We start from the raw sequence: 18774 nt of genomic DNA, 5'->3' as shown, positions 1-18774 counted from the left end.
TCAGATAGCATGTGACACAGATCAGATAGCAACTACAGCTACCAGGAAGCAGCAGCAGTCAGATAATTTAATTATCTGGTTGGAACAAAACAGAACCAAGAACAGTTCCTCCGTCTCCTCTGCTCACCCACACATAAAAATATTAAAAAGTCAGGTACCTAAATAAGACCTTTGTTGAGCTCTTAGCTGTCACCCTTGAAATGCATCAGTCTATTTGTATGGATTCTTAATGATATGCCTTGATAGGGAACTTGATGACTGATAAGAGAAGGTTTGTACAGATGTCTGCCATGTTTTGTATCTGTATATCTAGGCAAAAAGAGGATGGTTCTGACTACTCACCACTGCTGCTATTTCAGCTCCAGTGTTGTGGTTGATGCATGCCAACACAAGAGATGACAGGAAGAAGAAGAAGGTGCTGGCAGCCGTGTTAACCAGGTCCTACAGGAAGACACAAAAAATATGCAAGATAACATTAGACTCCAGATGTTCATCAATACTATCTTTTTCAGGATTTCATTAAAAAAGTTACAATATAGTAAGTCAAAGAAGTCATAGTATAGTAAGGAAGTAATAAAACAGTCAGTATATCAAAAAAAAGTAATTGTATAGTATCTCATAAAAAAATAGAATGCCATAAAAAAGTCATAGTTTAGTATGCCGAAAAAAGTCAAAAAGTCATAGTATAGTATGTCATAAAAAGTCATAGTATAGTATGTCATAAAAAGTCATAGTATAGTATGTCATAAAAAGTCATAGTATAGTATGTCATAAAAAGTCAGTATAGTATGCCAAAAAAAGCCAAAAAGTCATAGCAGAGTATGCCGATAAATGTCATGAAAAAAAGTCATAATAGTATGTCAAAACATGTCATACAAAAGACATAGTATTAGTATGTCGAGAAATGTCAAAGGGTCATAGTATAGTATGATATAAAAAAGTCATTAAAAGGTCAAAGTTTAGTATGTCATAAAAGATGACATCCTGGATGATGTTGCACCATGTTGAACAAACAAAGAGTTTGCTCACGCTCTTCTTACCAGCACAGACTGCATACTGGTGCTTCACTAACTTTAAAACTGCAGGAGGGCAAAGAAGCCAACAGCACATACTTAAAAGCCACCTAGCACCTCATTTTACACATAAAAACACACATAACTCTCTCCACCCCCCACTTTTCTTACACATGAGAAGGAGAATGAGAGAGATACTTCCCTTTGATGTTTCACTCTACTGTTTTCAGCAGTACAGACATTCAGGGAAGGGTTAATAATGAAGCATGACTGGGGCACGGCCCTCGTGATAGTGATCACGGCAGACGAGGTCTCTCATATGACACAGAGCGCTCATACAATGGCAATCACACAAACACTGAAACTGTGCACACACACAGACACATGCAAGAGACGAAGCGGACAACTCAGCCGGGCAGAAACACTCTGATCCTCCGGTTTAATCAGTAACGCATTAATATGGAACCACAACCTATTATGGCACAGTCAGTGCACACCCGTGTTATAATCCTGCAAACAAAATCATAACCCCACCCACCACACACACACTCAGATACACACACACTGCAAACATTACACTAAGGCACACACGTTATTCTCGCTCAACTGGTTAAACAGGAAATACTGCCTATTCACATCCCAGTGTCCCGTTCTCATGTGCAGAAAAGCTTTCCTACAGCTTTCAGATCCCATTTTCTCTCAACATCCAGACAGTTCAGTCCCTGCAGTTGACCCTCGGCCTCTCTGTTTCACTCATTTCCCAAATTCCACGTTTTAACCAGGCGGCACTCTGTAAAACCTTAAATAACACAAGCACAGACTGGACCAAACCACTGGCTCTCTGGCTTATTACTGGCTTGTACCTTTGTTTTACAGTCTTCTATCTACTGTATCTGCTGAGATTCAGAGCTTTGAATCAAACTAGTACGCTTCAACAAATTAAAAATATATAAATTAGTTGAGTTTTAAGTAGGGCTGTCAAAGTTAATGCAATAATAATGCGCCAAGCTATTTTTTTTTAATGCCACTAATTTCTTTGATGCATTAATGGAACTTGCGATTTTTGGGTTGTAGCAGGCTGTGTTTTGAAGCTAGAGTGAAGACACTGGCATCATATGCAACTAAAAAAACTAAGGAATCCATTGGTACCCACCATGTCATACTAGCTTGCCGCGAAGGAGGCTAAATAACGCTCCAATCTTACGCTATGTTTTGGAGAGGAAAAACTGTCATGGCCATTTTCAAAGGGGTCCCTTGACCTCTGACCTCAAGATATGTGAATGGAAATGGATTCTATGGGTACCCACGAGTCTCCCCTTTACAGACATGCCCACTTTATGATAATCACATTCGGTTTGGGGTAAGTCATAATCAAGTCAGCACACTGACACACTGACAGCTGTTGTTGCCTGTTGGGCTGCAGTTTGTCATGTTATGATTTGAGTATATTTTTAATGCTAAATGCAGTACCTGTGATGGTAACTGGACAATATTTGTCATTGTTGGTAATTGATTTCCCATAATAAATATATACATACATTATCATAAAGCAGCATATTTATTAAATACTTGACAAATCCCCCTACTCTCAAAGGTACTTTTTGAATAGATACAAAATTAGATTAATTTGCAATTTATCGCGATTTACTATGGAGCACCATGCGATTAATCGCAATACAATATTTTAACTGCTTGACAGCCCTAGTTTTATGTTTTTCCCAAGCCAAGTTCCGACGGCCTGAGCTACTGCCGCCACCAAAAATAAATATTTCTCCCTGTCGGGGAATCGAACCCCAGTCATCCTGACAGACGAACATACTGGCCACTGAGGAGACATTCATCATCCTTATAACAATCAGTTACATAATCTTGGATGGCATCCAGTTGAATCCTTAGTTAACTTTGACCAACTGTGTATACATTGTCTAAAAGCACAAAGCCCCATAACTTTATCTTTGTAAACCATCCAAAACAAAATCTGTGACAACAGTTGCTTATTTTGTAACAAGAGTGCATGCACAAAGCAACAGTACAAATATATCAATAATTTAAATAAAAAAAAATAGACCATAAAAAAATGACCATGTGTGTACCTTTGTAAACATGGATCTTTATAAATAGTGAAGTCTTTTTGATAATAAACTCCAAAGAGTTCTCTAGAGACCAGGATCAGGACTGTCATTAAAAATCAGTAACAATTTTATTTGCCGTTTGTATATCGAGTTTGTGCAAAAAAAGGGGGTGCTTATTCAGGGGTTAATCATATAGTATAAGCACATATTGTTCCATGTTACTCTATGTGGTTCTATGTTTCTATTGTGCTCTCAGGATGAAAGCTAGAAATACTCAGTGGACTGCAACTATGGACACCCTAGGACGCAGCAGAACACTAATTATGAAATCTATTCTCTTGACAGTCGAAGCCCACAGAGCCAGAAAGCTTCATGCGAAAATACAATGTCTCTCCGGCTTTCACATCTACGCCTGATTCTTCCTGAAAGACAAATAAAGATAGTGGGGAAGTATTTCATGTCTTTTGTCTGCTTGGGTGGCAAACTTCAGCTGTCAAAACCAAGAAAGCTTTTATTGGATTCCGCTTGTAGGTAAAGTAAATACAACATGAGCAAAGTGGCCTCTGGTCTGAACTGATGATAGATTAATGACTACGGCTAATAATAACCACAAACCTCAGCTGTGTGTGTGCGGATTCAGCAGAGAGATGTAGATCATTACCGGCAGAATAACACAGGATCAAACAGAGAAACAAGGATGGATTAACATACACATGCATACATACTGTACGTATAGACAACATACTGGAAGTTCACGGGGTAAATTATGTTGAAACCAAACAGGAATCTTAATCCTTTGCTTGCAATCTTATCCAGTACACAGTGGTCCTAAATGGATGCTTTGACACTGGTATGTGTGTGTAGTAAGGATGTAAATGAATACATCATTTGAATAATGAACAAATTATGCTCATTGAACAAATACAATCCAATAAGGCATCCACAATAACTTCTTATCTTGGCTCATAACCGTCAGATTCTGTCTTCAGTATAACAAGTCGCCATATACCGGTATTGACGATAACTGTGATATTTAAATATGAAATATTGATACGTAAGGGATAATGTACAGTGAGCCACTCATTGTTGTGAAATAAACACAGACAGGGTGATGCGGCACCACAACGCTAAGTGGTTTATTTCACAACAATGACCCGTTTGCTGTACGTTATCCCTCTTATTACACGTCTACTTACTTAAGAAATCAATAATTTGGCACAAAAATGGTTCGTCAGAGTCCAACATCAGAACTGCGCCCATAGCAACGGTCTGTTATACATAGCAATGGTCTGCTATAAAGAAATAACAGACCGTGGGACGCCTCGATTGACCAATCAGAATAGAGTATTCAACCAAGCCATGTAATAAGTTAATATAATGCATATATCATAATATCGTGTAAATAACCCAGCCCCAGCTTAAGTTATGTTATAGATACACCTATTGTTACAGACTCTCTCTCCGTCTCCCTACGCTCGTATTTTGAGTGTAATTTTTTTTGCCAAAAAAGCAACAAAATGCACAATAAAACAAAGTTAAACATGACGTTGATATTATTTCTTTGTTTTCAAAATGTTCTATAGCTATCTCTAGAATATCCTTATCGTGAATTCTTTTGGCAACAATAATCGTGTAGTGAAGATCTGATATCGTGACAGCCCTAGTATAAGCACATATTTAAAATATTGTGCTTCTTATATCTTTTATTGGCAACTACACTTATACATATGAAAAGTATATATGGAAGTAGAATCATTCAAAACAAAAAATAAAGCAATCTTGATGACATCTAACAACTTCAGCTAATTTTTCAGTCCCGATATCGATAGCGTTACCTGGGCTTTGGGTATCAGCCGATACCGAGTAATTTGATACCAGTGTTTAATTAATAAGCTGTATGCCTCACTGCGTGGAAGTGACTGGGATCATTCATTTATGTGTAAGGCGACATCAGGCTTGACTTAAACATCGCTTTCCAAACTTTGTAAAACAAAATGTATCAAATAAATTCATAGATATAAATAAACTATTAAAATAATAAATTGTGCACAAGCAACTTGGTTAAAAAAATCTTCAAAATGAATAGGAATTACAATTAAAGTGTAAACAGACAGCAGCTTCGCTCCTAGTGTGTAAGGCTGTGACAGCCAGGTCATTCATTCATACCCAATTCATTCACGCATTAACTGTGATAAGATACTGTCTGTCCTCAGAACAAAACAACCAGAATATATTGGGCACACTGGCAGAGTATTCAAACCGTTGCTCTCATTTTAAAAAGAGAATAACAACACTAATACCCGTCTCTCCCTGCATGTCCCTCCCCCTTTAGGCCGTGAATGTTCTGTGTGTCGCCCCACTTCTGTCCCACAGCCCCTCAGCATGGCCAACAGCTATTTGGCTGTGAGAATTAGGAAAACAATGCACTCAGAGGTCTGCCTGTATCTGTCTCTCTAGCCGGTTGTGCAAAGCAAGCCCATTCACGCGAACTAAACCCTGAAGTTCAACTTAATAACAAAAAGTCACCAAGTGGCTTTACGATAAGATCCCAGGACTGCATTCATTTCCCTGTTGACGGGGAGGGAGAGGCGGTCAGCTGTGTTTCCCCCTCCGTGCTGCCAAAGTCATCATAGAGGGTGAATTGGAGCAGATGGGATCACATAGCACATAATTGTACGATCAAAACCCTCCTCCTGAGACTCTCGACCGCATTATAAAACAACTCGCTCCACAGAGGAGGAATGGCAGCGTCAGTCCGTGCTTTAGAGTCTGGAAACAGGGGAAGGCAGCGGAAGGGTTAACAGTTGGTTAACAATCTGAAATGCTTACTAATGGTGAAATTCCCAGGGGCCTAATGGGAATGGAGCAGCTTTGAACTTGATAGACATAAACAGCATGGGGTACAGCCTACAACTGTGGAGTGGAACTGAGCATCGTGTGCTTGTTAACTACAGTGTGGAGTCAGGGCACAGACTGTGAAGTCAAACTGTAAGCATTTCTTTGCTACAGTTTACTGAACAGCAGACGTTTTTTGTGTTGTAAACACAGAACGTGTTGTCCTCTAAATACATTAAAAAAATATGAAAGACTCAATATCTTCATGCATAACAGCATGTTTCCAGTAATAACAATGAGCCAGACCGCAGCCCACCAGTCGAACTTCTTTGAAGAACAACCTCCTCTGTGTCTAATGGCAACCGACAACCAAACTCACTTCTGCACACTCCTGTGCACACAAACAATACATGTTAATTACACATTTCTAGACTATTAATCACCTGAGAGGAAAAATAATGAACTAGTCAGAGCCGACATGAGAAATGCCAGTGAACCTCAGGAGAAAAGGAACAGAACAGTAGGATTTTAGATTATATGGACTGCCACTCGGAGACTGTAAAACGCTTTCATTTGGTGTTGATCTGCCAAAAGTAGAAGCCAAAGGCACTCCCTCTCTTCGTGTATGAGGTGGAATACTGTACCAAGGATGCCATAAAGCAATCTGATATCTATGGTTGGATTTGGACATCTGGCTTAACATCCACTGCTTTACTACGATATGTACACTGTGTGGCCTCTGTTTTTTTTTTTTTCCACTCGTCTCTGTAGAGGATACTTGGCAGCAGCTCAGAACACACCAACGTGTGTATGTAGGCAAATACTGAAAGCCAACCAGTATCTGCTGGAGAACACCCACCAGCTCATTTGGTTACAGCTGACAATGCAGATCCTGGTAGTGACGCTGAAACTGAATGCCCTAGTTCCAACCAGCTCCATACTCTACTATAAAGTTTCACAGTTTCGCTGCTATAATGAGCCTGTGCTAAGCCTGATAATAAATACAAGGGTATATACTTCAAGCAGCCTTCATAACAGAGGGGAACTGCATTCAGAAAAAGATTAGGTCTGATACACAATACTAGGTTCATAGTTCAATACGACCATGACATTTATGACAGTTATGGCATGAAATGTACCACCAAGGGGAGAAATAAAAGCAAAAGTGACAAGCGTAAACAGGGTTTAAACATTTCTGTCTATTAAACCTTGAACTTAAAAAAAATAAAAAATGATATACTGCTATATATGAATATATTTTACTTCTCTATTTGTCAGTTTTGTTGTTATGGGTTTGTCTTGCCCATGTGCCATCCAGGGTGGGGCAAGCAGGAGGGGTAATTTTAAAGACTGGAGGGGCAAATAAGAGCCCTTTGTCGGACAGTTGATGAATGTCATAATATATGTGGATAATCAAGAATATCATTTATATACTTAAGTTTAAATGATCCATGTCCAGTATTACATATGTATGTAGAGGCTGATGGTTTGCTGTTATACTCAGTCTAAACTAAATTTGATCACAATAAACCTGCCCGATCCAAGCTAAAACTTCACAGCCTTGCAATCTCAAAGTTGAAGTGGAGCCTGTCTCATGTGTCAGATTCAAACATTTTCCACTTTGGTAGCCCCAGTGATTGTATAAAAAAACACTGTGGCAAAAAGGGGGACGCTGTTACCGGCTGCCAATTTTGTCACAACCTGTGTGATGAACCTTTTGTTCTAAGCTGAGTCAAATACGACACATTCTGTCTGTCTGTACCGACCGTGAGGCTCCAGTTGACGTGGGGCACCTTGGTGTGCAGGTTGAGGCTGAAGATGAGGAGGAGGACTCCCGTCACCACGAAGCCACTGCAGCTGACAAACTCGAAGAAGTAGACCCCTCCACAGGGAGAACACATCATGATTGTCTCTATGCAGATGAATCCAATAAGTGCTAGGACCTGAAGTGAAGAAGAACAGTAGAAGGGCATGTTGAGTATACTGTATATATTGTGTATTTTAAATGTCTCAACCTCTAAATGACCCTTACACAATTACACCACACGTTGGATTTGTATGACTGGAATTGGTCATGCAAATCTTTCATGTATTTTCTTCAATGCATAATAAAAATCACAAAATAAATGCCTCCTGGTTATACTGCTCTACGGCATAAAGGGGTACTGTAGGTCAAGCCATTTCTGTAACTTTATGTGAGTGTGTGTTAGTGCTGAAATTCCAAGCTTTCCAGATGATGAAGTGATTGTCCTATGAATAGACCAGAGGCCATGAGCCCATCTCTAGAGTCCCACTCCTGGCAGCCTATGAAGATGGCTCCCTCCAGCCAACATCCATCAACAAACCACAGAATGGGAAGAATTCTGCTATTTAGGTGTTCCTCTTGCCATCTAGACCCCGACAAAACCACACGCAGATTACCGATTGGCTCAAAGACATAACAGAACCAGAAGAATGCCACTGTGACATATTACCGACCTGGAGCAGCTGAATTCAAACCAGTTTAGACCAGATCTGCTTGGTCTACCAGGTCTACCAGAGCGGGGCAGGTTTGACATTTTGTATTAAGTTTTGATACAGTATATTGTATAATGATGGGTTTCAGTTGAGGGATGATTGGAGATTAAACTGTGAGAAAAAAAAGTCCACGGCAACGTTTTGTTCCAAATGACAAAACCACTTAGGGCCATATTTACTCATTGTTCAGACGCGGTATGTACTGTACTGGAAGAGCAGGTTCATATCAACTAAGGCACGCCTTGTGTCTTATCTGTGTTTATCTCTCCTCTATGCACTTAAGGTACAGTAGGAATGAGATACTGCATCACAACAGTGTTTGATTACATGGGATTTACAAATGAGCATGAGCAGATGAATCTTTACATTGGTGTTAAAGGGTAAGTGTGTAGGATTTGGCAGCATCTAGTGGTGTGGTTGCAGATTGCAACCAACCGAGTACCCCTCCACTCACTCCTCCCCTTCCAAGACTGCTGTAATGTGAGTCGCAGAGTGCAAAACTGTGGTGACGCCGTTCGCCTCGCTCAGAGGCCATCCGGGAGTCAGATGGCTGCTGGCGGTAGCACGGTTTTCCTCTCTGTGGCTTACATTACTGCAGTTTCACAAGCGTGTTGGAAAACTACGGGGGCCTTCAGGTAATGTAAAAATGCAAAAGTCTCTCCCTAGAGCCAGTGTTTGGTTTGTCCGTTCTGGACTACTGTAGAAACATGGCGGAGCAACATGGCGGACTCTGTGAAGAGGACCTGTTCTTTATGTAGATATGAAGGGCTCATTCTAAGCTAACGAAAACACAACGATTCCTAGTATCAGGTGACATAGTTATGACACACACTGTTACTTTAAAGAATGTGGTGTGAAGGTTTTCGTTTCATTTTCTTTCTCCTTCATTTGCAAAAGGTACCTAGAAGTTGCATGAAATCATTCATGCAAAGTAAATCTAAAGTGTCACGGCTGATTTAGACACTGCCGCAACAGACATGAAAACAACAAATGGTATGTAGAGAGGGAAAGATTGAGAGGTTGAGCAAAATATTGTGTTGACACATTCTTTCTCTAAAGACAGAGGGAAAAACATATCAGATATTTGTTACAGAATCTGTTAAGCTCACCAACTCATTTATAACGCTTAAGAGTGCAGAAAACACTTTGACAACAGTAGAAGACAGTGTTAAGTTTCCAATAAACTGCATAGTCATTTTTTCCATGAACAGATGACTGAAGTGCTGCTTCTTCTCCATCAGCAACACTGAATGTCTCACTGCTCCATTGCTTTGGTGACTTGATACAAGGTTGCAGGGTTATGATCTGGTCTCTGATCATATTGATATTTTTCAATAAAGTCATGGGCAGAGAAGCATGTGGGTTGCACGATGGGTTGCTCGTGGTAAGTTTTGTTGTACTCTCAAAGAGGAATTTGGACTCATTTATATTTTCACATATTAGTTTGTATAAATAAGAACCCCTGGCTGCAGTGAGGGCAGGTTTATATAATGCAAAGTTATTATTCCAGGCAGCCTCAAGCTTTGATGAGCACTATTTACAATCAAGCTTACGGCAAGCAAATCATCGTCAAACCAGGACGCCAACCTCTTTGAAATCAGCTCCCGCTGTGTCACCGGGGCAACAAAGTCAAGGGAATTAACGCAGGCATGATTTCAGAGATGTGGTCAGATTATCTGAATACTTTTGGTGGGCAGTGAGAGAAGGAAGAACATTACAGAGATGGTCACAGGGCTGCTATGTGGGAACTGACATGGCAACAGGGAAGAGCAATTGAAAATAATATAAGCAAAATGGTTGGATAACACAGAAGAGGAGGGGGAATCTGATAACTGAGAAGCATCAAGGCCATGGACTTAAATCAATAGAACACATTATTCCATAAATCCCTATACCTGGCCCATTATATAAATCATGACATAACACTATGTGTTGTAATGCGTACCCACATGGAGGCTCTGATGGCTCCAACATATGCCCCATCTCAAAATAACCTTTAAATCCGTACAAATGTTTTGCCACCATAACAAATTACTTGACAATAATAGATGATACAGTCTAACAAGCATAAACACACAGACACACGTATCATTGGCCTTTATACTCTCCATGCAAAGCTGTATTCTGAGCTGCTATTGATATGGAGATGAAATAGGAGCTGTCACCTAGTGTTTGTATCTGTCTTTGTGTGCAAAATAGGTCCCATTTTAAAGAAGATGTAAGAAGGGAAATCATTTGCAAAAGATGTACCTATAGAGACTGGTCATAAATCACAATGTTCATTTTTGAAAAGTGAAAAACTGATTGATTGATTTGTCCTGTTTTTGGTGTGCCTATTTGGGACTTGAGTTGTCTTTGGAACAACGTTTTTGCAAGTAACTAATTTCACCAATCATACAACAAAGCTGTTTCTGGAGATAACACATTTGTCACATGTCTTTTACAGAAAAGTCTCTAAAACACTCAGAAGCGGTTGTATCTAAAAGTTTGAAACTTGTTTATTAAGGTGCTAATCTGACTCAAGAGTGTCCATCAAGCTTCAAAGTTAAAGCCAAAAGTCAAAGTGCACATCAAATATTTTTTTCCCAAAGATGGTTTCTGTCATTTTAGGTTGTTCATATCACGCTGATGTACGTTCAAGTGTTTTGTTTGGTTTTAATTAGTTATTTGATGCTATAAAAAGCTGGTGAGACGTCATGATTGACAGCTGTGAGTGTCTCTCGCTGTCAAGATGTGACCATGCTCAGCTCGCGATTGGTTCGGGCAGGTGACCTTGATACCGCGGCTCCACCGCCCGATCACTACTGCGCAGACTTTGGCTCCAAATGACGTAAAAATCTCAAGATGGCAGCTCTCGTATCCGGGATATTTTGGCTCCACTTCTGTACAGTGGGAGGAAGTGGAGACGTGTAACCCAATAATAGATTTTCTTCCGATCTTGAATCCACCACAGCTAGTTGCATCTCATTGCTTGACACTGCTGACCAAATGCATTTGAGAACAAACCCAAACAGTGTCATTAACAAAAGGCCCCTCCTCTCCTCCCCTTCCCTCCCCTAGCTCTCAGCAGCTCAATAGCCAACCCTGTTTATCCAGTTTAATGAGCAGAGTCTATTGTTTCTGACAAGTAAAGTGTTGTGTGACAACTGGCGCTGGGGAACTGTCAGTGGAGAACTCTCCTGTTTGAGACTCTTTGTCCAATCTTACAAATCTCTGGTTGAGACATCACCTCACAGGAAACACCTAAAGATCTACAGATAGTAATGCATGTACACAACATGTCCAGCTGTCACATTACCAGTGACGCACTAAAAAGCAAAGACGAGAGAAAGTAAATCCACTGGGCCGACCACCATTAAGACAAACGTTTCTTTTTGTGCAGCTGCTCGAGCCTCATTAGAGCATGTAGTTGGATAGCAGTCCGTCTGCGACTGAAACACAACCAAAACGGTTACACCCAAACAGGAGTGGAGGGCTGCATGGTCCGAGGGGTGATGTCATGTCTCTTGAAGAAAGCATATTGCTTTCCCCGATTCCCTGTGTAGCAGGTGTCAGGCTGCCACGGGGGAGGAGGCGGAGATCACAGAGCACTACTGGATAATCTTGTAAGTAATGATTTTATGTCACCCCGGCACAACCTGTTCATGTGCATGCATGCATACTCTCTTCCTCTTCTCTCTCCCACATGCACACAAATCCTTATCTTTGGGATTATGCACGTTATTAGTTTCCTTTGAAGGCCTCTTAAACTCAGATCCCCTTCTTATACACCATCTGTTCTGGGCAGAAAATTAATGGTGGAGAAAAGAGGCCTCGCTGCGAAGACTAAGCAACATTATATGCTGCACGCCAAGTGCTATGGGACCTAGTGCACAAAAAAAATTGTTGAATATGCTTCAGCAGCAGCCCACAGTCGTGTATGTGACGGAAAATGTAGCCTGAATGCAGGTTATATTTCACCCCAGAGGATTAGGTAAGTGTGTTGCTGTGTGTAGGCAACAGCATGCACGTCTCCCTACACGCATGCACAACGTTCTTGTTGTCTTTATGCCTCCCTACAAGCTCCGAATAAGTAATGTTTCAACCAGAGAGAGAAGGGAGCTTATGGCATCTCTCTCAGAGCAGGAAGTGCTCGCTGACATTTGGGAGCATCTGGTAACTTCATTACACAACATCCACAGACTGAAAAAAAAAAACACTGTAGCATAATATTTAATTACTACTTGTTAGAATAGGACTTTAAAAAGGGAAATGTGGGTTCACATCATGAGTGAACTGCTATTCATCACGAAGGCCTGTTGGGAAACAAAGAGGGTTTGATTGGTGTACTGTCAGGTCCTACGAGGTATCAGATTCCTGTCAGTGTGTAGAGGAGCATGTCATGAGCTGAATATCAGTTGGTCTTTGTTGACCCAGTCACAGCAGAGAGACAAAGACAAGCCTGCTGTCAGGATGGACACACCTCGCTCAGGTTACATCCTACTGGGGGTTGTTTCTGATCAGTACGGTGTCAGCAGCAGCCTGCGTATCCATTCATCCAAGGAATGACAAGTTGACTGGCTCTATAAAAGCCTGTGCAAAATGCATTTTAATGTTCTGGTGTGGAAAAACTGCACTGCTCTATTAGCACCTTGGTCTGCGCAGAGGGAAACAGAGAATTTCTCAGTGAGCATGGGTCAGTGCAAATGTCACAAATGTCTTCCTTAGTGCAAACAAGGCCTGGATATAAGGTAATATAATACACTTTTCCTTGGCAATGTCATAAGGAAGTATGGTTGCCAGAGGAGCTGTGTGAGGCATTTAGGGCCTACTAACTTTTGAGTGATGACTGGCAAAACTGACATCATCACAACCGCTTTACATTCAATCTGTATTTTATACAGCAGAACGACTTATTCCCCCATGAGTGCAAAAAAGGTGCTTGGATCTTTTAAGAAGCGTGTGTTACAATTACGGCTGTAAATTGGTTAAAATATTTAATCCGGATTAATCACATGATTGTTCATAGTTAATCGTGTTTAATTGCAAATTAATCACACATTTTTTTATCTGCTCAAAATGTACCTTAAAAGGGAGATTTGTATTTAATACTCTTATTAACATGAGAGTGAGATATGCTTGCTTTATGTAAATGTAAATGTATGTGTATATATGTATTATTAGGAATCAATTAACAACACAAAACAATAACAAAAATTGTCCAGAAACCCTCACAGGTACTGCATTTTGCATAGACAATGTGCTCAAATCATAGCATGACAAACTGCAGCCCAACAGGCAACAACAGCTGTCATTGTGTCAGTGTGCTGACTTACCTATGAGTTGCACCAAACTGCATGTGATTATCATAAAGTGGGCCTGTCTGTAAAGGGGAAACTGGTGGGTACTCATAGAACCCATTTTCATTCACATATCTTGAGGTCAGATGTCAAGGGAAAATGGTCATGCCAGTTTTTCCTAAGTTTGGAGCGTTATTTAACCTCCATCCCGACAAGCTAGTATGACATGGTTGGTACCAATGGATTTCTTAGGTTTTTCTAGTTTCATATGATACCAGTAACTTTACTCTAGCTTTAAAACCAAAGCCCGCTACAACCAAAAATTTGCATGTTGCGTTAAAGAAATGAGTGGTGTTAAAACAAATTTGCGTTACCGCATTAACTTTGACAGCCCTAGTTACAATGCAGCATGTATTGTACTGTACCAGTCCATTTTGCATTGATGCTAATCACTACTCTGTTTAACTTACAAAAGATGATCTATTAACAACACAGGACTACTGCCCTTTCAGCCACAGAGCAACTTTCCGTTAACACAGCGATATGAGTAACAGGCACTAAACCTCCTTCGCAGTGTTTCCAGGTTAAGCAGAAACTGTCCTCCATCAGGTACTTGTACAGTACATCACATGCAGTCAGCTTTGCATTGTCATCAATCAGTTCGCTGCCTCAGCTGGCACGGAGCTAAACGATTAGAGGACGAAACCGTAAAAATGCAAGCCAGTGAAGCTATTAACGTTTGGCAGCGAGCCTTGTAGGCCTCCTCTGAGGTAAACTTGGATGACTTTCAATGGTCCCGTCCTTGTCGGTGAAGGAGATACGACTAGCTCCAACTGGAAAGTCAGTATCAGCGCTGAACAAACCATTCAAGTAGATAGAAAGTACAAACAGAAGGAACTAAGATAAATGCTTATACACATGTTTTTACCATAGCTGTACTATAGATTTCACTGCATTATATACCTGAAAAAAATTTAGGAACTTCCAGGCACAGAGAGATGGGTGTGCACTTATTTTGTTCATCATTGTTTTACAAAGCAAAACTGTATTGCATTTCTATCTGTCTTGTGTTTTTTTTTTGCAGCATTTACATTCTATTTGTAGTAGTGCCTTTGCAATATTGTGTGCAAGTATTTACTTTTGGACATTGGTGGTAAATGTTGTGAAACAAAGGTTCACTTGCGGAGGTGGTTATTGAACTTAGACACAAACTATCAGAAACGGGCATCAAATATGTTGTATTTGAGGTTGATAGTACCTCAATTAAATCATAATGTTACCAATTTTAGATTGTATTTTATGTTGGCAAAGTTTTTGTATGGCTGCTTGTGTTTAGACAACATTTAACATCTTTGGCTTATTTTGTTAAAAGGGTTTGTTGAAAAATATTTGTATCAAAAAAGTATTGTATCAGTACTCAAATTAAGGTATTGTATCAGCATAAGTATCCAAACGTTTAAATGATAGCCAACCCTACTTGTGGGCCCAAATCACGATGGTGATGAGAGGAATCCCTACTATTCAGATATTTAAACCATCATGTGCACTCATGGGCAATCACATTAGAACCATAAAGCCAGGCACCAGCATGATTACACACGTGTAATAATATATATTCATGTGTTTTATTTTCTTACTTTTGTTTATCTGTGGGGGGCCTCTGCAGCTAAAGAAATACTGAAATAAAACTTATATTTGTGCTGCTATTGAGCAGACAAGTCAAAGACAATATGGTATCATTTGCTGTGAAAGAGGATGAAGACCGTGAATATGAATCTTTCTCTTCGTTACTGCTTGCTCCAAACTTCTCCTACGCTGATGACAGATGGCTTCCTCTCCTAACTTCCCACGTACAGAGGTAAACATCACAGGTGTATGCAACAGCACAGGCTGACTGTGCTCTTCTGTAAAACCTGTGGGATACTCAGACACCCACAAGCTTTTTCAAACTCTTTCTAGAGTTAAACAAAACGTTTTAAAAGAGAAGCAGAGGAGCCAGAACTCAGCAGTATTATCTTCCAACTGTTTGGGCTTCTAGCTTGCATGTGCTATCCACAAACATTGTTAGAGGTAATTGCTAGCTTCCTCAACGCCATGGTTTTTCCTGTTGTGTGGACACACTACATCATGTGTGCAGGGCAGGCCTGTGTCTGAGTTTTTTGGCACCAGAAGAAGAGAAATATGGCTATGGCTCGATAGATATTTCCTCCTCTGGTGAATTCTCAGAGCTTTGGGAGCCCTCATTTTGCTTTGTTGGTGCCTCTGTCTCAGTTCACACATTAACAGTGCAAATGTGTTTTTTTTTTCCAGTAACCACAACATCCTGACAAAGAGATGGTGATAATGATTGTTTTTTAATTAAGGGGGAACACCATCCAAATGAAGAATCCTACTATATTATTTCCATGGCCTATGAAAGTTCAATCAATGTTTGTGAAAATGACCTACTCTCTCTCTCAAAGCCAGAAACCAGAGTCTCAAACTTGTGATGTCATAGGGTATAAAGTCTGGAGCTGCTCCATAGACAATGAATGGGAGACTGATTTTGTGGACCCACAGATTGGCGTTCTCAGTATCTCCCAATTCATTGTCCATGGAGCAGCTCCACACTTTATTCCCTATGACATCACAAATTTGAGTTTTAGGATTTGGGAGGGAACTGTTCGTGTTTACTAACATTTTTTGTATATGTACATTATATTTTTTACATTTTTGTTTCCAATGTATGAATTTCGAAAATGGGCATAGTTCCCCTTTAAGGACTTTGAGAGCAGCAGTGGAATAGCAGAGAGCAGTCACACATCTGAAAGGTAATTTTATACAAACATGCAAACCAAATCCCTACAGATATAGCTTATCACAAGAGAGAACATATAACAATAACATCTATATAAAGGCACTTTTGGGGGATAACACCAATATGTAACCACTGAAACACTGAGCCATTTTGTTGGAGCCAAATGTGCATCCTTCAAAATAAGAGGCTACTGAAAATATACAGTTATTCACATGTGTGGCCAGGTGTGCAAAGCATTTCTAAATTTACAATTGGGGAACTTATAGCAACCTCACCCCTGTATACCTTCACGTGTCATGTGGTGGTAGGCATACTGTTTTGCATGAAACCTGACTGGCCACTATATTAGGGATGTAGTGCAGGGTAAACCAGGATCTGTAGAGCCACATCTATTTGAATTGACATTATAGGGTTTAGCCAACCAATTCAGAAGTAAACAGTAAAGGTAATAATGCTTAGAATACAGTTTAAACATGTTAAGCTATTGCTTTAAAGAACAATAGTAACCTACTTTCCCTGTTGTCCATATGTTAGTGGCTGCTTATGCTTTGAAATACTGAGCCATTTTGTTGGAGCCAATATGCATCCCTTCAAAATAAGAGCCTACTGAAAATATACAGTTATTCACATGTGTGGCCAGATGTGCAAAGCATTTCTAAATTGATAATAATTGGGGTCTTTAGCAAACTCACCCCTGTACCTTCACGTGTCATGTGGTGGTATGGGCATACTGTTTGCATGAAACCTGACTGGCCACTATTAGGCATGTAGTGCAGAGTAAACCAGGATCTGTAAAGCCACATCTATTTGAATTAACATTATAGGATTTAGCCTACCACTTCAGAAGTAAACAGTAATGCTCAGAATACAGTTTAAACATGTTAAACTATTGCTTTAAAGAACAATAGTACTCTCCCTGTTGTCCATATGTTAGTGGCTGCTCAGTGTTATCCACCAATGGTGCGTCATAGTTAGCTTTACTCACTTTAATGAAGCTGTATAGCCTCCAATCTATGAACATTAAAGTAATGTGCTCACAACTTACCACTTCGACCACCTTTAAAATCCCAAAGTATGACTTGATGTACTCCAGGTCGCACCGGATCCCCCCCAAAACGTTCCTGGAGTGGACTGGCTCGGTGGTGGGCTGATAGGGGCTGCTGGCTCCGGAGATCATGGAGGTGTTGGAGGCCTCGCCGTCAAAGCCCTCTGCGTCCTCGGTGGTCCTCATGATGATGATCGTCGGGAGAAGCTGTACGACATATATAAAATCCCACGCTGACGAAACCAGCCTGGATCCAACCTCACGAGATGCAGGTTATGTTTCAGAAAGCACACTTTGTTCCATGCAGGATGGAGGAAAAAGAAGTGGCTGGAGAAAACAAACCAGACTGGACACTTTTCATCGCAACTGGAGGACGCTCTTTAACATTACGCGCAATTACGCAATCAGAACGATCCGTTTAATGGAACGTTTAATGGAACGCTGGAACGTCTGTTTCCTCCTGGTTACAATGTTGCAATGTTGCGCTCTCTATAAAATAGCCGCACTTCTATGACTAATGTTAGTCACTTGTTCGGATCCCAGTGTCACTTCAACATGGACGTTTCTGGTTAGTTCAGCAGCAGCACCGGAGAATAATGCCTAGCAGGCTGCGTGACGCGCGTCTCTGCGGCTGAAAAACATCCCTCCATTATGGCCCAGAAGAAGAGCCCAGAGAGAGAGAGAGAGCCGGATTGTTTCCCCTATTGTAAACTTGGTGCTGCTGGTCTGTATGGTGAGGCTGCTGCCTGTGGATGAGAGGCCAGCTTGTCTCCGCCCCTCTGGAAAACTGCACATTCTTGTGTCGGCTCTGCGCCCGTTTTAAGTATTCCCAAACAGCCTGCAAAACGGATCCAGCCGGAACCGACGCTGGCAGGACAGTACAGGACCGAGCTCTGCTGCTGCTTCTTTACTGATCTCTTCCCAGACTGTCTTCCTTTCTCATCGCCTCTGCAGCCAGGCTCGATGAATTATATTCTCCAGAGGATTACAGCCTATCTTCCAGGGTAGCATTATCACTATAACTATCCTTTTTTTATTTATTTATTTGATTTATTTTTCCACAATTTAAGATTATACAACATTACAAAAAAATAAATGAATAATATAAAGTGCAGGAAGAGGCAAAAAACCCACTGGGCTTATCTGAAGCCTCCACCTAGAGACAAGATTAATATAAAGAAATAATATGACTACATAATAGTGATAAACAATTAGG

General features: G+C 40.6%; 1 protein-coding gene across 1 annotated transcript in view; it reads right to left on the bottom strand.

The window, feature by feature from the left end:
• The window catches only part of cmtm4 (CKLF-like MARVEL transmembrane domain containing 4), a 21553-nt gene extending 2839 nt beyond the window's left edge, over window positions 1-18714 (bottom strand). Inside the window, exons 1-3 of the mRNA XM_074615793.1 lie at window positions 17559-18714; window positions 7687-7863; window positions 343-441 (exon numbers count right to left, since the gene is read on the bottom strand). Coding sequence (XP_074471894.1) covers window positions 343-441; window positions 7687-7863; window positions 17559-17744 — 462 coding nt within the window. The 5' untranslated portion in view covers window positions 17745-18714. The remainder of the gene's footprint in view (window positions 1-342; window positions 442-7686; window positions 7864-17558) is intronic.
• Window positions 18715-18774: the final 60 nt, after the last annotated feature.

This window comes from Sebastes fasciatus, chromosome 2 (genome assembly GCF_043250625.1).
Source record: "Sebastes fasciatus isolate fSebFas1 chromosome 2, fSebFas1.pri, whole genome shotgun sequence".
Classification (NCBI taxonomy): domain Eukaryota; kingdom Metazoa; phylum Chordata; class Actinopteri; order Perciformes; family Sebastidae; genus Sebastes; species Sebastes fasciatus.
The sequence above is the reverse complement of the archived record's forward strand: the minus strand, read 5'-3'. Positions and strand labels throughout refer to the sequence as shown.